This window comes from Microtus oregoni, unplaced genomic scaffold (genome assembly GCF_018167655.1).
Source record: "Microtus oregoni isolate MIOR12 unplaced genomic scaffold, Mior012 000029F_ref0000214, whole genome shotgun sequence".
In the NCBI taxonomy this organism is placed as follows: domain Eukaryota; kingdom Metazoa; phylum Chordata; class Mammalia; order Rodentia; family Cricetidae; genus Microtus; species Microtus oregoni.
In genome coordinates, this window is record NW_024543088.1 from 4,002,362 (window position 1) to 4,023,097 (window position 20,736).

At 43.4% G+C, this 20,736-nt stretch overlaps 1 protein-coding gene across 1 annotated transcript in view; it reads left to right on the forward strand.

The window, feature by feature from the left end:
- Positions 1-1,891: 1,891 nt before the first annotated feature.
- Positions 1,892-20,736, forward strand: part of Cyth3 (cytohesin 3) — a 106,230-nt gene continuing 87,385 nt past the window's right edge. Inside the window, exon 1 of the mRNA XM_041678099.1 lies at positions 1,892-2,058. Within this exon, the coding sequence (XP_041534033.1) occupies positions 2,025-2,058 (34 nt within the window). The 5' untranslated portion in view covers positions 1,892-2,024. The remainder of the gene's footprint in view (positions 2,059-20,736) is intronic.

The window sequence follows — 20,736 nt, forward strand, 5'->3', positions numbered from 1 at the left end:
GCAGCAGAATGTCCGGGGTTATAATTTTTGAGGTTATCAGGAAATCGGAGCCTTTGAAATCATCCTATAACCTTGAGCAAAAAGGTGAAGGCTGTCTGCTTTGATGAATAGGTGCTGGGGGAAGTAGCCTTTGATTCAATGGGCAATTTGTAAATATAAAACAGTTGCTGAAAAATTTTATTACAGACGAACTATCTCCTCCCTTACAATGTTTGCTTTTCTTTAATGCAATTTAATCCAAGCAGAAAGGCTCGGGAGGGCCCACAGTCAATGCTAAGGAGAGGTTACTGGAAACGAGACCCGGAATGAGAAAAGCAAGCCATAGATTTGGAGCAGGGGCGAACTGAGGCCGTCTGCTCAGCCCTGGGCTGTGCCCACGGGAAATTGAATTCAGAGCTCCTACTGCATCATAAATCCAGGGCAGCTGGCAGCAAGCCAAGGGAGACTAAAGCTCAACTCCAAGGGCATCTGACGCCAGACTGGCCAACTCCTATAATAATGCTTGCTGAGAGCCGGGTCCCAGCTGTGCTGGACTGGGATTAGAGTTCAACGTCATGACTACATTTATTTCCAAGCCTTCTACTTTGTTAATTTTAAAATGCAACCAGTCCGCAGGAAAACTGAGACTCCATTGTTAGTATACATCTGAGGGATAAAAGGCTGGAATTATCCTAACATCCTGAGGATGAAGAAGGGTGGAGGTGGGGAGAGGCTGACTTGTCAGAGGGCTCATTTTCAGATTATTATTATTTCAGACTGGGTCTCTCTAGGTAGCTTTGGCTGGCCTGGAACTCACTATGTAGACCAAGCCCACTTTGAATTCATAGAACTCTGCCTGCTGGAATCAAAGGTATCCATCACCATACCCAAGTTTTAATATTTTTAGAAATAAGCACTTAAAAAAAAAAAGATTTGTTTAGCCGGCGCGCACTTTTAATTCCTGGTGGATATCTGAGTTTGAGGCCAGTTTGGTCTACAGAGAGAATTCCAGGACAGCCTGTGTTACACTGTCTCATTTTTTTTTTTAAATTTTATTCTATGTGTACCCATGTTTTTCCTGAGTGCATATATATGCACCACAAGCATGCCTGGTGCTTGTGGAGGCAAGAAAGTGTGTCACATACCCTGGAAGTGGAGTTACAGACTTGTGTGCCTCCATGTAGGTGCTAGGAATCGAACCGAAGGGATCCGGAAAAGCAACCTGTACTCTTAATTGCTGAGCCGAGCCATCTCTCCAGCTCCTTATTCTTTTTTAAACTTTTATTTTCTTTTTAATTAGGTGTGTGTCTGTGTGTAGATATGTGGATAGGAGTGCAGCTGTCTTTTTGGAGCTGGAGTTACAGGGGGTTCTGAGCTTTCCCATGTGGGTGGTGGGAACCAAACTCTGGTCCTCTCCAAGAACAGTAAAAGTGCTCTTAACAGCAAAACTATGTCCCCACACATTATTTGTGTGCATGTAATGTGTGGACGCTCACGCGTGCTGAGGTCACAGTAAAACTTTATAGTCCGTTCTCTCCTACCTTTAAGTTGGGGGGGGGGCAATCATCAGCCTTCACTTCTGGATTTTTTTCCCACTCTCCTACTCCATGCACGCGAGTCGCAACCCTAGCCACCTGGCTTTGAAGAGTGGGACGTCCCCGTGCCCCCGATTGACAAGTCTTCGTCTCTAGGATGCTCTAGAGCGTGAGAATGGAGGTTTGAGGGAGTGTGCTGCTCTGCAGGATCCTGGTCTCTGGGCTAGCAGCAACTGCAGCTGCTGTAAGACCGGGCGGGGTTTAGAGGGCGGGACCGCTCAGCGTCTAGGCTCCGCCCACACCGGCAGGAGGAGGCGTGGTTTGCGTCACGTGACTGTACCCGAGCAGTGAGGCCCCGCCCGGCCCTCCGAGGAGGCCCGGCCGCGACCCGGGCCGCGCGCGCGGAGTAGCTCTACGGTTCTCTTCGCCGCTGCTTCTTCTGATCCCGGCTTTTAGCCCTGTCGCTCCCGCCGGCTCCGGGTTCGCCGGCTGGCGGGGAGTGGCCTCAAGATGGACGAAGGCGGTGGCGGTGAGGGCGGCAGCGGTGAGTGATGGAGGTGTGGCCCGCTCGCTGGGCGGCCCGGAGGCCGGGGGTCGCGCTGTGGGAGAGCCCACCGGCTTGAGGTGTGGGGCCGGGGGTGGGGTGGGGTGACGGCGACCGTGGCGAGGTGTGTGGGGTGAGGCCGGGGAGCAGGCTTCGCAGCCCTGGTGAGAGGACACGTCGGAGACCTCGGGGTCGTCTTCCAGAGCGGTCTCGGGTCGGGGGTTCGAGGCCGGGGTCTCCGCGGCGCAGCTCCAGGTCGCCTTTCCGAGGTAGGGGCACATTGCGGGGCGACCTTCCCAGCGTCTCATTGCCAAGGGCGTCCACGCCCTCCCGAGCCCAGCTGTTTCGGACGGGCCCCGCTCCTTTTCAGCTCTCCTCAGGTGGCTGGAGCTAGGGAGCTCGTGGGAAATAATGAGGGCAAAGTTTTCAATTTGGATGTCTCAAGGGTGTCCATGGAGGGGGGGTGGGGAAGGAGGAAGGTTGGAAATCATGACCACGTCTCTGGTTTTTAATCACAAGTGTTCCCTGCGAATGGCTTAAGCGACAAGAGGGGCAGACTGCCCGAGTCCGGGTCTGAGCATGCATTTTTATCAAACTGAAAAAAATGCTACGGGGTGGGGGGGAGGTGTAAAAATCAAGAGGGGGGATAAATGGCTCAGTGACAGAATCCATGTCTAGCATGCCCGAGACCCTGAGTTTGATCCCCAACACTGCCAAAGGGAAAATATAATTAAGAAATTAAAGGGATCAGATGGGATCCCTTTAAAACCGAGGGTGGGACTCAGGAGCCACAGCCAGCAAAGCTTAAGACTCCGGGGCAGGTGCGTGTGGCACACACCTCTCCAGAAGAGGGTTATCAGTTCTCGCTCGGTGTTGCTCAGGCTGTTTGTGTCTTAAGTTCCATCCTGCTGCAAACGTGCTGTTGGTTGTAAGCTACTCAGTGGAATACAAATTATAGTGTCATCTTGTGAATTTGGTTTTCCAAAACAATAAAGAGTCTCCTTTTGTGGAGTGGATCGTTGATTGAGGAAGCGAAGGGTTAAGTTCCCCTCATTTTCACCCAAACACCCCAAGTTGGAGCTGTCTGGACTTTGAGTAACGATCTTCCTTTTTGCTGACAGAATGATCAGAGTCCCATGTAATAAGGGAGTGTTTTGGGGAAGAAGAAAAAAAAAAAAAGGTCTTAATTACAGGCTGCTGGAACAGCTGCCTGTAAGAATCAGCAGTATTGAAGGCTTCCCCGTGAAGTGGTTAATCAAGGTGCCTTCTAGAATTCCAGAGCTTCTCAGATGTTTTTTCCCCCCTGAAAGAAACGAGGTGGCCGAGCTAGTGGGAAGTTGGCACCCTTCTTGGCATTTGCCACGTTCATTTCTCATAGTAAAAGCCAGGGGTAGCACAGTGGCACCGAGTGGGTGTTTTGTTTATGAAAAGAAGGAACCCAGTTACAAACCCTCCTACATACCGACTGCCGGGCTGGAGACACAAGATCCCTGGGGATGCCTTGCCTTTCGCCTAGATCACACTTTGACGTAGTACTTTAGGAAAGACAGTGGCACTAGTTAAACAGTTGACACTGGAATTTAGGAAGCCAGCTGGTTTGGGGATGGCTTTTCAGGTGCTCCAGAACCTGCGAGTCCACACTTGTGAGGGATTCGAAGGTAAAAGCCAGACACAGAGGGAGAAAACTTAGAAGCCAATGTGTTTCAGCAGTTTATAGAATTTGAGAATTATAACAAAGGATGATATTATATATCAAAAGGGCTTAAAACTATCTCTGGGCTATTAATATCTCTTGAGACTATATCCCAGAGAAGCACTCTGAAAGTTAAAAGAGATGTTACAGTCAATGATAGTGCATTCCATGGTAGAAAGGAAAAAAAAGGAAACAGTAATGCCCATCAGGTAAGATTACTTTGATGAGACATTTAAAATAAGTAATTAAGAGGCCTGCTGTCAAGACAGCCTGACAGCCCGAATTCAGTCTCCAGGAGCCACAAGGTGAAGGAGAGAACCGCAACCAGTGAGCTGTCTTCTGCCCTCCATAGGCAAGCAGCAACAAGCTCGCGCGCGCACACACAATTTAAAAAGTTACCCGGAGTAAGTAGTTATTTTATACATTCTGCTCTAGACAGTGTAGACACTTGAGCTCTCTGGAGTTTTCTTTTTACATTTCCCAGGTTTCTTGAATAAGAATACATACATTACTTTCAAAATTGAAAAAAAAAACCCTAGCTTATAAAAGATGTGGTAAACGCACAGTGTCGTTTGATCCACCTTCCTGGGACATTCAGCAATGAAGAGATTTATCGATTTTTCTCCTGAAATGCCGGACAGTGCTAGGTGATAGAAAACAACTTTTTAACTTCCATTGATTTGACTTATCAAGATTTTTTTCCTGTTTATAGTGTGGAAAGACACTGACAGGTACTTTTGGCAATCTTAGAGTATTTGATTTTGAACCAAGTGAAAATCTTTCACAGTTTTGAAATGTGAGTCATTATATACTTATTGTATGAACCTGATGGATTTCTGTAGTACTCTTGATCCGTGGAGGGTTGACGTTAACATACAGTTACTGGTAGTAATTCCATTTCCATTTCCAAAAACTGTTTTGCCTTAAAAATAATTGATGTTTTTTCTTCCTTCTTTTTTTTAAAAATTTGATAAAACTATTTCTGTTACCAGGGAGTTACAAAGCATAGCATTATTTAGCATATCGTTAGAGTATAGGAGAGCCCTTTAATCTGCATCTGGGAACTCTGTTTCAGCTTGCTTAGAAGAGAAAAGTTAAATTTATTCAAACAGTAGTTATAGCAGAGGCTGAGGATAATTTAAAAGATCTTTTTATTGTTTGCGTGTTGGTCAGGTAAAAGGAACTTCAGAAATTGATTCCTACTTGAGTTTTTATAATTGAACTTTTTGTCCAGGCTTTAATTATTTGTTCTTTGCAATGCAAGATAAGGAAAGGATGGCGTATGAATGGCTGGAAGGCGGTTACAAGGAGGAGCAAGTGGGGGTACGAGATTACAAGAACACATTGTTCCTTGTAATGTGTGCAGAGTGTAGTTAAGGTATTTTTTTTTTTTACTTCCTTTGGCACTGGGTGCCTTTCAGAGTTTTTAGAATAGTTCTTGAACTTAGCCTCTACTTAGGAAATAACTGGCTAGTTTGGCTCCTGGCCACCACCTGCGCCATGTTTCTGAATGTGCCGTTGGGGCAGATGAAGTAATGGGCATGAGTTGTCCCACTGCACTTCCATCTGTGTGGATGCTGAAGCTGTGCTCTGAAGCCCAGGGTACTCAAAATAAGTATGAAAGTAAAGCTATGTGGAGAGCCCAACTTTGACCTGTTTGACCAGTGCCAAGCCTAAAATTTGAAAACTGAGTGTTGGTAAGGCCATCTTAGCCTTTGCTGGCGGTAGTGCAAGTTAGTCACAGCTCTCAAGAAGGCTTAATGTCCTCTAGGTCCTGGTGGCTCAGGTCTGTTTCAGGGCCTCCCTCCTGCAGGTGCATTTCCTAGACACGTAGGGAGTGGTCTTGCCCGGTTGGGTTTGGCAGGTGGGAGCTTTTGGGAGAGATTGGGGCAGAAAGAAGAAACCAGGTTTTCTTGTAGCCGTTCTGCCTCAGGCAGTTTCTCTGCAGCTGCTCTTTAGACTTCTGCTCCTGCCAGCGGTCTCTGCTCTGGGAGCTCCTGTCCTTCCTAGCCCCCAAGCTCTGGAAATGCCTTCTGCCTTCCAACAGAAGGGAGAGCTTGTGGCTCCTCCTGTTCTCTGTGTTGTCTTACTGTTTCCTGTTTTTCTACCACATGTGTAACCAATTCCCTACACCAATTTCCCTCTGCTTTAGAGCCTTAAAGAGATGACTGTTTTGCTGTTTAGACCCTGAGGTCTATAGGAGTAATGGGCAATAGCTTTTAAAATCACACCTAGGTCCTCAGACTCAACAACTCAGTTCTAGAATTATACCATGGCGATACATTACACTTGTAATTTTTTTTTTCAAGACAGAGTTTCTCTGTGTAGCCCTGGTTGTTCTGGAACTCACTATGTAGACTAGACTGGTCTCAAATTCACAGAGATCCACCTGCCTCTGCCTCCCAAGTTCTGGGACTAAAGCTGCTGCCACCACCACTGGCTGTATATGTACTTGTTTAATGTGAGGATACATTTGTACTTGTGTAAGGCAGTAAAGGCGAAAGTTATTCATTGCCTTAAATGTCCATTAGCAAGAGACTAGGGAGAATCAACCTTAACATAGGGATGGTGACTGAAGTAACTAAGTCGAGGAGAGAGGCAAATGAGTTGACACAGAAAGACCACTGTGACATTTCAAATTACAAAAGCAAAGTAGGAAAATATGCATTGTGTGCTTCTTTCTTTCTTTCTTTCTTTCTAAGGAAGTGCTTGAATATGAATGGCCATTTTGTGGAAGGTTCAACAAGGAACCAAGAACAATAATCACCTGTTCAGAGAGGCTGATGAATTTAAACAGGAAGGAAATGGTTCATTCTCTGCCTTTTTATTTCTTGAAATTGGATTAAGTTGAAATAAGTCTGTCTTCTCCTTTGCTAAAATTAGAAAAGAAGTGTCAGGGAAAAATAATATGCTGTGCTGGTTAGAAAACACCCTTTTTTGTTTGGCATGGTGGATGCCTGTAATCCTTGTGTTTGTAGGCTGAGGCAGGGGAATTGCAGTGAGTTTAAGTCCAGCCTGAACTACACAGTGGATTTTAAGGACAGCCTGGGCTACAGAATAAAGCCTTCTTAAAACAAAAATGAACTATACCTACAAAACCGGGTGTGATGGGGCACACCTTTAATCCCAATACAGAAGGCAGAGGCAAGTGGATTCCTGTGAGTTTGAGGTCAGCCTCATCTATATAGTGAGTTCGGAACCATTCTGCTTTTGAGAGCTTAAGAAGTGTATGGGATAGATGCTTTCAGATTCTGGATAGAGCATGCTCTAACAGTAATCCAGATGTTAATACAGTCCCTATCAGGTTGTCACCATAAGTAAGGCCTGGACAGAAATTCATGGAGCTTATGTTTGCATGGGGACACAGATTTAAAAGGTAAATAGATCTCTAAAATAACCACAAATTATTCTGAATGTGTTGAAAGAGGTCAAGAGGTGACAAGGAGGGCATTGGAGGTGGGGCCTAGAAGCAGTGGAGGAGGTGGAAGAAAACCCTTGGCTTGGACAGCTTTTTGGAGGAAGGGGTCCTTTAGGGCTGGTGATCCAGGCTGAGCCTTGTGTGTGGCCTGGAGCAAACAACAGCAGATTTCACTTACAGTGCAGGAAGCCCATTTCACATAGGTCAACAACATTAGATTTATTTTTCGATAATTTTAGCTAATTTCTGTATGCTCTTGGTCAGGTCCCGTCTCCTGTAGTTTACATATCTTATTTACTCTTCCAAGAATTACTAGCTACAGATAGAAAATGGGAACACTAAGTAGTTTGCTTCAAATCTCACAGCTGGTAAGTAGTGGAGGCATAACTTACTTGTACCTATGTTCTTGTTTGAGTCTTTATTCTTTGTTTGGTTAATTTTTTGAGACACGCTCTCCCAATGTAGCCTTGGCTGTCTTGGGATTCCCTTTGTAGACCATGCTGGTCTTGATCCCCCGCCTCTGCCCCTCAACTGCTGGGATTAAAGACTTGTGCTACTAAACCTTCCTTGAGTCTATATTCTTAGCTATTGCCCACTTTGCCTTTTTAAGAAATGTGTTCCTGAGTCCCTAGTGAAGAATGGTTTGGGTAAGGACAGAGGCTGTGGGCACAAGGAGGAAGTTGTAGTGGTCCAGGTGATAGTATAGGTGCTTGCTGGATCGGGGAGTAGTGGTAAAAGGAGGTGGAAACAAAGACACATATGAGTCGCCTCCATAAAAAAATACCAGTGTAGTGGTGCTCTGGAGGCAGAGGCAGACAGACCTTGGTGAGCTCCAGACCAGCCTGGTCCACATAGTGAGATGCTGACTCAAATCCGGCAAACCGTTGAGTCAAATGCCCCGTTGCTCAGAATTAGTTTAATAGCTGTTGACAGTATGTAGTATGATTTTAGGTATTACTGCAAATAAGTCCTTCCATCTCAGTATATAGCAGAGGCTTGTCCCTCTATCTCAGTTTGCAGCAGTGTCATTCTTCTAGGTGCTCCATCAAACATAAAGTTCCGTCTTTCCCTTCTCTGCCCTAGCCTTCTGACACCCTCCCCCACCTGCTCCTCCTCATCCTTGTTTACATCACTCACATTTGCTCTGCCCTCATCTTAATGGGATTCCTGCCCTCAGACCTTGTCATGGCCCACATCCTCTAGTGGGCTATAAAGGTCAGAGGTTCAAGTTCAAAAAGGATGCTCTGTAGACTTTGTGGGTCATGTGCAGTCTGTCAGAAACCTTGTTTCTCCTCCACTTTTAACAGTCCTTCCTTTAGTATATACTGAATATATTTATATATATTTATTAGTATATATACACTAATTTACATAGTTTAATGTATGTTAAATAAAAATCCATTTGTTCTCCTTGACCCCTTTGTAGGTTTGTTTGTCTTTTGTTTGTTTGTTTGTTTTTTGATACAAGTTCTTACTATATATCCCTGCCTGTCTTGTAACTCACAGAGACTCTCGCTTACTTCTGCCTCCTAAGTGCTGGCATTAAAGGCATTTGTCACCATATCTGGCCCTTGTATAGTCCATTGCCTTTCAAAAAAGTTGTATTTTTTAAATTTATATGTATGTGTGTCTGTCTGTGTATCTGTAGAGGCCAGAGGAGAGTGTTAGATCCCTTAGAAGTGGAGTTCTAGGTGGTTGTGAGCCTCGTGACATGGATGCTGGGAACTGAACTCAGGTCTTCTGCAAGAGCAAGTGCTCTTAGCTGCCTTGCCGTGTTCCAGGTCCCAGTTCTTGCTGTCTCAGTAGTTTGAACCATCTTCTCATTTCGCTCCACTTAAACTTGCTGGTCTTTCTGCTAGGCACACCCCTGTCTCAGGACCTTTACCCTAGCTGCCCCAAGGACTTGCCCCTCTAGCTGCACCTGGTGTCTTCCTGATTTCATTCAGAATTTTATGAATGCGGTGTCTCTCATACCACTGAGGCAACCCTCATACAGCGTGTTCGAAAGAGCACCCAATGCCACTCCTCTTTTCTCAGCTTCCTTTATCTAGTTCCATTTCTCTTAGCACCCCTTGCCCACTGTGTATTTGTTTATTGTCTACTTCTTCTCTCACAGAATGGAAGTTTTAGCCAGACATAGTGGATATGCCTTTAAATCGAGCACTTGGGAGTTTGAGGCAGGAAGATTGCTGTCAGTTTGAAAAACAGTCAGGGCTACATAGTGAGATCTGTCTTAAAAAAAAAAACAAACAAGTTGCGTGAATGCAGAATTATTATCTGCTGCTATACCTTTAAGATCTAAAATACAGCTCTGTGTGTATGTGCACATCAGGTCCTTGGTAGAATTGTTTTGGTGTGGTCTGTACCTATATGCGTGTCTGTGTATTGAGGCCGAAGTTGATGTCTGTTTCTTATACATATGCACATAGACCCACAGATACACATAAAAAAGGACTATTCAAGGGCTCTCCACCTTATCTTTTTTAAAAATTATTTATTTCTATTTTTTATGTGCACTTACCTGCATTTGTGGTTTACCTGCATCTATATCTGTGTAAGAGTGCTGGACCCTTTATCACAGACAGTTGTGAGCTGCCATGTGTGTGCTGGGAATTGAACCCAGGTCCTTTAGAACAGCAGTCAGTGCTCTTAACTGCTCAGCCATCTCTCCAGCTCTCCACCTTATCTTTTAAAAACTTTATTTTTATTTTATTTTATGTCTGAATATTTATATATTTATCTATGTGTCTGAATATCTATCTATCTATTTATCTATCTATCTATCTATCTATTTATCTATCTACCTACCTACCTACCTACCTACCTACCTACCTACCTATCTATATCTGTACATACATGCAGTGCCCACAGAGGCCAGAAGATGGCACAACTTCACCCTGGGATTGAAGTTGTGAGCCACCATGTGAGTGCTGGGAATTGAACCCAGATCTTCTGGAAGAGCAGCTGGTGCTTTTGACTGCTGAGACACCTCTTCAGCCCCTCATGTTGTCTTTTGAGAAAGCTGCTCACTGAGCCCAGGGCTCACCAGTTGACTGTGGAACTCCTGCAATTTGCCTGTCTCTGACTCCCCAGCACTGGGCCTGCACATGTACAGGGTGATGACTAACTTTATGTGGGTGTCTGGGACCTGAACTGGAGGTCTTCAGTCTTCTGCAGCAGGCACTTCACTGCTGAGCCGCCTGCCAGTTCTCAGTCAGTTGTGGTTACAGGTATGGAGCAAATTCTGGTCTATTCTCTGTCATTTTCTGTGGGTTAGAGGCAGTGGTTAAAATTTGCTGTGGGGCCCTGTGGTGTGTATTTATGTAAGTCTCTCCTTTTTAATGATAAAACTGGTGTCAACTGTATGGAGGTTTGGCAGCTTGCTTGTAAATGTAAGATGACCCACATAATGGTATATAGACTCCTAGATCTTGTTTGTTTCTTTAAACTTTTCTCACATTCTGTCTTTGTCCTGTGCTGAACTCTGACATGCTGATTCTCCATTGATGTGGTTATAGATAATACTGACATGAGCTCTGCAGGCCTGTCTCTCTCCATAAACAGGCACGGCTTTCTGGGTCTGTTGTTGGCGTGACCGTCACCAGTTGTAAGCCTGATTTCAGTTTTCCTAGATTCCAGCAGATTGCCTTCTCGTTAGGAGCTGGTGAGTACTACTCTGATTTCCCAGCAGCCTCAGCATTTTGATCTCCATTCCTGTTCAGGCTGCTGAATGTCTATCTGTCTCAGGAGTAAGATACATCACTGTACTTTTTAAATTCCTTTTTATTGTTGTTGTTTTTTTGTTTTTTCGAGACAAGGTTTCTCTGTGTAGCTTTGGAGCCTGTCCTGGAACTCGCTCTGTAGAGCAGGCTGACCTTGAACTAACAGATTTGCTTGTCTCTGCCTCCCAAGTGCTGGGATCAAAGGTGTGTGCTACCACCTCCTGGCCTATTCTTTTTAAGTATATGGGTGTTTTGTCTGGATGTACGTCTGCACACTGGAAGAGGGAATTGGACCCTATTATAGATGGTTGTGAGCCTCTGTGTGAGTGCTGGGATTGAACTCAGGACCTCTGGAAGAGCAGCTGGAACTCCCAACCTCTGAGCCATCTCTCTAGCCTCATAGCTATAACTCTTGTTGCTTTCCTAGTGTATTTTGCAGGCTCAGACAGGCACGCTGACAGCTTGGAGGGCTCAGCAGTGCAGGAACTTCAGAGCTGAAGATGACTTTGGGTTTTTAGCTTATTGTGAATAGGCTTAGAGAGAAGAGAGGATTCCTATGTGTGTTTTGTCAAAAATGTCTTTGCTTTCTCTACCTTCAGAGGCTGTTTTTACTGAGTGTACAATTGTAGGTTCTGAAGTTCACTCCCAAGATGTTGGAAGGGACCATTTCATCCATTGTGAGGGACTGCCGCAGAGTGTGCCTGTGGAGGAACCAGCGAAGTCTCACTGCTCCCTTGAAGCTAGTATGTCTCTATCCCTAGTTCACCTTCAGCTGTCTTCTTTTTTGCCTTTCAGCTGTGCTGGGCCCAGAGGTGATCTTCCTCTAATCTGTCCTGCCTGGGATTAGTTGGTGCTGCTGTTTTTCTTTTTGATAGAGCTATACCAATGCTTGATCTTAAATGAGATATGCAGAATTCTTGATCATTATCTCTTCATTGATTCCTTCTGGAACTTTGATTGCATGTAATTAGATATGTCTTCTGTGTTTCCATGTATGAATCTAAGACTAGTTTCTGTGCTTTTCAATATTTAAAATTCTCTCTCTCTCTTTCTCTCCCTCTCTCTCCTTCCCTTTTTTTCTCCCTCCCTCCTTCTCTCTCTCCCTGTGTGTGTATGTGTGTGCACAGCGGATCGTGGTAGGTAGGTCTGATTCCACCACGTGTGTGTCCTGGCAGTCAACTCAGGTTGTCAAGCAGGCCCCTTTGGGCTGTTTGGATCTGTGGCTGAAATGAAAGCTTGGCCTGTGATGAGTAGGCTAGAGGGGGAGGCAGAGCTGTTAGAACTCAGGGAGGGGAGGGGTGTGTGGTGTTTGTGTGTGTGTGTCTAGAAAGAAGTCAGTTTGCATGGGGACCAGCAGTAGTTCCTTATGCGCGAGTATAGGTGCGCACACTGTGCTGTTGCTTCAACAAAGCTGGTAGGAGTCACTCCTTGGAAAGAGGTAGATGAGTTTAAAGACATTAGCGGAAGTTCTTGTAGGAAGTGGGTTTATTGTAACGTAGGACAGTATTAAAGTGACCACCCTCCCCGACTTTTTTGAGACAGTTCTCCCTATGTAGTCCTGTTTCCCTGGAGTTTGCTCTGTAGACCAGGCTGGCTTCAGACTCATAGAGCTTGTCTCTGTCTCCGGAATGCTGGGATTAAAGGTGTGCATCACCACATGTAGTAGAGATTTTCTTTTCTTTTCTTTTTTTTAATGAAAAAAAAAACTTGTGACTGGGCAGTGGTGGTGCACATCCTTAATCCCAGCACTTGGGAAGCAGAGGCAGGTGGTTCTCTGAGTTTGAGTCCAGCCTGGTCTATAGAATGAGTTCCAGTACTACACATAAACCCTGTCTTGAAAAACCACACACACATTCAAATTGTGAGTGTGTGTTTCGGCATAGGTCAGAAGAAGGTGTTAGCTCTTCAGGAGCTAGAGGAGTCACAAGGCTGCACGAGCCGCTGATAGAGCTGAACGCGGGTCCTTTGCAAGAGCAGGAAGTGTACTTAACTTCTGTGCGTCTTTCCATCCAGCTCTTTAAGATGATTTTTTTATATTTATTTATTTATTTTAAATATTTATTTATTATGTATACGATGTTCTGCCTGTGTGTTGCCTGCAGGCCAGAAGAGGGCACCAGACCTCATTACAGATGGTTGTGAGCCACCATGTGGTTGCTGGGAATTGAACTCTGGACTGTTGGAAGAGCAGGCAATGCTCTTAACCTCTGAGCCATCTCTCCAGCCCAAGATGATTTTTTTTAACAATAGATTTTGCCAATCTACTCTAAAATCTACTGGAGATACATAAAATATTTTGATCTTTTGGGAAAACAGTAAATGATTTAAGTAAGGGTGGAAAATATCTCTTGTCTCCATCTGACTTTTGAAATTAGCTGTGTTCAAAAACTTTAAAGTTGATGCCTGGCCCTCAAATGGTATGATAGGATAGACTCTGGATTCAGAAGCGTTGTATCCTCTGCCTGGAGACGGTCCAGTAAGCTGTTTATTTCGGGTAAGTGTCTTTCCGCCCTATGTAAATATTAGGAGAGATTCACTCGCGTCAACCCAGTTGGCGAAGATGATTCTGTGTGTACTTTCACAGAGAAAGTTGACTTGCTCAGTTGTCTCAGTCCTAGGAAGTCACCAGGAGCACTGTTCAAATAGGGGACAGTAAAGCCCTGCTGTAAGCTCTCAGCAAGGCTGTTGTCAGTGGCTAGGTTCCTTCCCCTCCCCCTTTTAACACACTTATTTCTGTAATTGATAAGACCAGCAATTTACTATAGAACTCTTTTGATGATGACTGAAAGGTAATTACTGATAGCTGCTCCCCCTGTTTTCATCCAGATGTTTGGCAACAGGGAGAAAATAGGCTCACTAATTCACTTTCATGGGAACATATAATATTGCTCATTTACTTTGGACAGCGGCATTTCCTATTTCTTCAGACAGACGCATATGAAACACATGCTCTTGGAGTGGCGCTTGCGGTCCCCTGAGGATTCTCGGAAGGAGGAAATGCGTTGACCTATTTGGTTGCTATGAAGTAAAAACAATCTTGTTTTCTTTCTCTCTTTTTTTAGTGAACATCTGGGTTGCATTTATTATTTTCACATTCTGGAGGTTCTTTAAAAGCCACAATTTGATAATATGAGAGTTCATTAAAGCAGTAATTATTTAGCTATTTCTAGAATTGATTTAAATATAGGGTGGCTGATGGAGTTAAGTAATTTTTTTCTTTTCTATAAAGCAATACTTAAACAATGCTCTGTGGTTTGAAACCATAAAAATGGTACCTAGGTATTTGGTGGGCATGAGAAGGATTGGTCTACCTGTTCATTCCTCTGTTCCCTATTTTTGGACAGTTGTGATCATTGCTGTGTTTGGTCCCCTATTATAGGTCCACCCTGTTTTCTTTCTTTTGCACAGAACCATGTACAGAAGCTATCTCCCCAGCAGGGACAGGGCCCTAGTTCACCCAGTCCCAGAGGAGGGCCACTTGAAGGCTGCTCGCAGAGAGGTTTCTTGGGGAGTTTTCCCATCGGAAATACCCGGAGGGTGTGGTTCTTTTCCTTACTTTGGGCTTTATTGAGCTGTGATGGCTAGCCCACTGAGTTCTATGATTGGTTTTGTTGAATTAATCCCCCTTGTAGTCTGTCTCCATACTTCCTGTCACATAGGGCAATAAAACCCTTATTAGAATGGCCAGGAAGAGGTGTTGTCACTTAGAGCCAGAGGCGATTGGCCTGAGGCTGTGGGGCAGCAGGTCCACTTCCTTTTCTCTCCCTCAGCTAGGCTCACATTGCTGTAAAAGACAGAGAAAGCATTTTTCTTTTCTCTAAGTATTCATTAATCATATAGAGTTGTCTTTTTAAAAACGGAGGTAGGTTATATTTTCTTTTTGAGATTAACACTTTGTTCTGCATAAATTGTGTAAACAAAATTATATTTTCATATGTTTAGGATATTTTTATAGTTTCATTTGGCAGACTTATGATTACAGTTCTTTTGACATAAATATTTTTTTAAGCACAGTAAGGAAGAGTGGTGCAGACATTGACAACTTAACATTCTATTAGAAGACAGGACTCCCTTTTAGTTCTCAGCAGAGAGGAAATAAAAGAAAATGATCAAAAATGCCCTTTGCCAAGTTTCACTAATTAGATTAAAATTTTTTTGAGTTGAGAAAAGATCAGACAAATGAATTCATTTTTGTTTGTGTTAAAGTATGGGAAAATAGAGGATTTTAGCATCTTTTAAATGTTTGGCCTCTTCACATGACAAGGCTGTATGCCCCAAGTGTTGGGAGATTGAGTGATTGCAGACTTTAATTCAATACATGACTGCATTTCTGAGCATGAATTATTTGAGAAGAAAATGATGCCTTTCATTACCACATAGAAAGAGAATCTGCGTGTAGAACAGACTTTTGAAAACACTACGTTTTCTCAGGAATTCTAGGCTCTGTGATTCCCGGAGTAGCATGATTCTAAAGCCTTGCTTTCTTCTTGTCGTGCTGCCCTGGCAGAACCTTAGTTTTTTTCATCTGAAATAGGGGCTAGGCTCTGTTCTGGCCAAGTGGGTATTAGTGTCTGTGCTTTCACCTTTGCTTCAGACTGGTCTTTGCATACTTTGTCTCTTGCTCCCCAGACCTTGTCCCATGGCCTTCACTCCTGATGACAGCAGTTAGAGGAGCAGAGTCCTAAGTAAGACATATGTGTCCCGCCCTCATTTGGCTGCTGGGGTAGTAGTTCTGTTTCATAAAATGCCTTAGAATGTGGCTGGACATGCAGAACATGACTAATTTTTCTTTTTAAATCTGGAAAGAACATAAGCTATTTCCCCCGGGATTCTGCCACTATTAAGCTTTGACATTTAGTTTTCAGATTTGAAGTCTCTGTTAACCTTCACATCGCCTCTGCCTTTCTCCTTCACAGTAAAGGAGCACTGGACTTGCTTGTCTCCCGGTCAATTATTATGGGTCATTTTGGTCTTGCCTTTGAAGAGGGGTGGAGGCCATCTGTTTTAGAAGTGTTTTCATGAATTCCACATCAAAATTTGTATCTATTTGACTTTCTCAATTTACCTAAAAAAGGTTTTCACTTGTTTGTTTTGTCTTTTCAAGTCAGGGTTTCTCTGTGTAGCCTTGACTGTCCTGGAACTCACACTGTAGACAGGGTTAGCCTCAAATTTACAGAGATCTTCCTGCCTCTGCCTCCCGAATGCTGCTATTAAAGGCCTGTGCCACCACCGCCACTCAGTCAAAGATTATGATAGGCTAGATAAGAATTAGTCTGGCTAGGGGTGTAACTCAGTGGTGTGAGGCTCTGGCCACCGCCATGGTAAAGTTTGGTGCAGGTTTCCCAGCACTTGAGAATTCAGGAGTTTGCTCTTGGGACTGCAGCTTTAGCAGAATATTTTATAGGAGCTCTCCAGCTTCAGGAATTTGGTGTGGCTGATTTTTTATGTTGGTGTTTAGTGGTCAAGAAATATAGCTGGTTGGATTAGTGATTGCAGAGTTCAAGAACAGATTTTTACAGATGTGCCTTTTCCTTAATGAAAGGCTTAGAAAGTTGGTGCAGGACTGTTCCACCTGCCACTGATGAAGAAGGCTCACTGGCTTGGGCAACAACATTCACCAGCTGAGCATTATCCCACATGTAAGCTAGAGAGGGTGTCCTTTATTTTATGGGAATTGAACTTGGTGTTTTTATTCCTGATGTTCCAAACATGCCTCTCCCTTGTCTCCATGTAGAGATAGTCACTTCGGTCCATGTGTTGGATTTTGGAACTGTAGGATTGCCACAGCACTTGGTAGGCAGCCCTTTCTATCACCAGCCTCATTTTGGCTGACATGATAGGTATCATGTTGCTGGAGATAGCCATGCAGCCTTTTCTCCCTAAATAGCGTCTGGAGAGGCACCTACCACCTCTCGTCTGTAATTTAACAGTGTTTGCCTGTTTCCTATCTTCTAGGTCAGCCATTGAGATTAATTCCTTCTTGGCAGAAGAGTCACCTATCTAGGCTAAGAGTTTGTTCTGACTCTTTGTACGTTCTGTATGCTTAGATACATAGAGAGACATTTTGAACCTAGTTGTTAAACTTGGCATTGACACATATATTGTTTCTGGTTTCCTGATTTGTGTAAGTTATGTTCCCTGACCTTCATATTTCTCATCTGTGCAATGAATGTTTGAAAAATCTAAGTGAAATTTTCAGGGAATAGTCTCATATCTACTAGCCCACAGCGTATTGAGCCCTTGCCTGCTCTAGTTCACAAGTCCAGCAGAGTGAGTTGAAATAACTTCTTTTTGGGGTGCAGGAAAAACTTGCAATTGACAGTATAGTTAGTGTAATTTTTTTCTCTCCAAACTTTGTGTTTTGAAAGTATTCAAATATACAACATGTTTGAAATAGTACAATAAACAGGTTCTATACATTTACCATTGAGCAGCCTAGTTCAGAATCAGCAGTTCAAAGTTCATTTGTATGCTTCTTCATCCTGATAACTGTAAACCCACTGTCTTTTTGCATTAATTTCATGAACTACTAAAGTTTTTCATTTTCTACCTCTTCATACAATTTAAATGGTGTGTGTGTGTGTGTGTGTGTGTATATGTGTGTATGTAGGAGCTATCTGAGAGTTAGTGACAAGTTTCGTTACAATTTCTCCTTAAATACTTTAGTGTCTGATTTGCTGTAGAACCACAACTATGGTTCCACTTAAAGAGTAATAGCAATTCCTGATGGACGTGGAGGTCACACTTGCGGGCTCAGCACAATGCTGCCTGTGCTACTCTAGTGAGTTTTTAGACCAGCCTCGTCAGGGAGACAGAGACCCCCACCCACAAACCACACACACACACATTCCATAGTATTTCACATAAATTCCAAATTCACTTTTCCCTGTTTATTTTTAAGGAGTCTTTTAAAATTATTTATTTTTCTTTTTACGCATTATTTATTTATTTTTATATGTATGGGTGTTATGCCTGAATGTTCATCTGTATACTACATGTATACCTGCTATCTGTGGAGGCCAGAAAAGGATGTCAGATCTCTTGGGACTGGAGGGACAGAAAGGTGTGAGTTGCCATGTGGATGTTAGGACTCTATCTTTGGTCCTCTGGAAGAGTAAACTAATGTTCTTAATTGCTGAGCCATCTCTCTAGCCTCATTTCCTTCCTTCCTTCCTTCCTTCCTTTCAAAATTTATTTATTATGCATACAATGTTCTGTCTGAATATATGCCTGTGCACCGGAAGAGGGCGCCAGATCTCATTATAGATGATTGTGAGCCACGGGGTTGCTGGGAATTGGACTCAGGACTCAGCCAGTGCTCTTATCCTCTGAGCCATCTCTCCAGCCCTCACTATTTTTCTTACATATTTAGCCTCTAAGATTTACATCATATAGTTAGTCTCTTTCAGCTTTCCACTTTTTTTTGACGAGTGTAGTCCTAGTGTCTAATATTCTTTCATTATAAATATCTTAAGATCTTCTTAATTCAAGGTCAAAGCTGTGTTCATTTCTTGTGTTTTTTCGTAAGTGTGGCCCAAGTTAGTAACCAAAAGAAATGACTAAAAGGTAGCCAGAACCTGGAAACAACCTAGATGCCCTTCAATGGAAGAATGGATGAAGAAAGTATGGAATATATACATATTAGAGTACTACTCAGCAGTAAAAAACAAGGACTTCTTGAATTTTGCATACACATGGATGGAAATAGAAAACACTATCCTGAGTGAGGTAAGCCAGACCCAAAAAAGAGGAACATGGGATGTACTCACTCATATTTGGTTTCTAGCCATAAATAAAGGACATTGAGCCTATAATTCGTGATCCTAGAGAAGCTAAATAAGAAGGTGAATCCAAAGACAAACATATAGGCACCCTCCTAAATATTAACCTTCATCAGGCGATGAAAGGAGACAGAGACAGAGACCCACATTGGAGCACCGGACTGAAATCTCAAGGTCCAAATCAGGAGCAGAAGGAGAGAGAGCACGAGCAAGGAACTCAGGACCGCGAGGGGTGCACCCACACTCTGAGACAATGGGGATGTTCTATTGGGAACCCACTAAGGCCAGCTGGCCCGGGTCTGAAAAAGCAGGGGATGAAACCGGACTTGCTGAACATAGCGGACAATGAGGACTACTGAGAACTCAAGAACAATAGCAATGGGTTTTTGATCCTACTGCACGTACTGGCTTTGTGGGAGCCTAGGCAGTTTGGATGCTCACCTTACTAGACCTGGATGGAGGTGGGTGGTCCTTGGACTTCCCACAGGTCAGGGAACCCTGATTGCTATTCGAGCTGATGAGGGAGGGGGACTTGATCGGGGGAGGGGGAGGGAAATGGGAGGCGGTGGTGGGGAGGAGGCAGAAATCTATAATAAATAAATAAATTAAATAAAAAAAATCTTCAAAAAAAAAAAAAGAAAAAGAAATGACTAAAAGGCTCCGATGTCAATGGACTATGTGTGTGGGTGAATTTGGAACCAGCATGCCCAGTGGTTTGTTAGACCCACACCCATATGGAGGTGATTAGTTGTTTGGCTTAACATAGAAAAGGTTTTATTTGAGTATTTGGCCAGCGTGATTTTTTTTTAATAATAAAAAGAACTTTAGGATTGGAGAATTCAGAATACTGTAGTTATATAACACAGGAAAGATGCTTTGCCGCTATATCCTTGGATATAGAGCAAACTTAAACTCTCTTGGGAATGAGTCTTTCTTTCTTCCCTCCCTCCGTTCTTTCCTACAGGCTTTTAAAAAGAAATTAACTTTAGTTGCAGCTGAAGCCAATACAGGATCCAGCTGTAGCTTTTTGTTGTTGTTCTTACATCCGGTGATGGTCATAGCTAACTCATTGTATGAAAATTCAATAAAGGAAAAGGGCAGGGTGGGAAAAAAATGACACCCTATAAAAGCATTCAAGAAATAGCAACAGGATCTAGGAGTCTCCTGTTCAGACGGCTGATCTAAATTCCATTCTGAAGTATTAATTCTGTTTGTGACTAGTCTAGTAGGCGTTTTAGTTTTCCCCTTTTAATATTATGCACACACCATGTAACCAGAGAGTGTACGTGAGGCTGACACATTTTCAGTGGGAGGCAGAAAATAGTAACGTGTGAGAACCCAGAGGCCCCAACCTGTTCCTCATGCAAAACAGAATGAGAATTCTTCAAATACTGTATTTGCTCAGGGTAGAATAGAGACAGCATCATTCCATTAAGGAAAACCAGGTTCTGTAATTTTTTCTGGAATGTTCTATGTATGCATTTAAGCCATTAAGTTCCGAATCAGCAATTCAATTGAAATGTTAATTTCTATCTATTTCGGTCCACTTACTAGAAAGCTGTTGCATCTTGGCATCTTTTAAGGATCAAGTGTGTATTACCACCCTGTAACTGAGGTGAGGTCCAACGTTTAAAATGGTTTTGTGGTGAGTGGACCGACTGTGAGGTAGTGGTTTTCACACACTTGTGCATCTCAGATATTTTGTTTTTCTTTGTGTGTGTGTGTGTGTGTGGGCGTCACATTTCTCATATTTCTTCTAATTGCAGCCAGACATCCTGTTTGGGGGCTATTTGAGACTAGCGCTGCCTGTGAAGAAATCATGCAGTCTGTGGAAACTATTCTTCTTAGATTTGATTTTATAGGCAGCTTTCCTTGAAAACCCCTGTGCACTACGTTTAGATTTGCATTTCAATTGTCGGGGCACTAGTAATAATATATACATATTAGCACAGAAATGTTCACTATCTGAAAGTTAGGTAGACTTTACAGACAAACAAGCTATCCATGCTTTTGTGGATGTAAAGGGCCAGCTGGCAATGCTGGACAAATTTAAGGGAAGAGAAT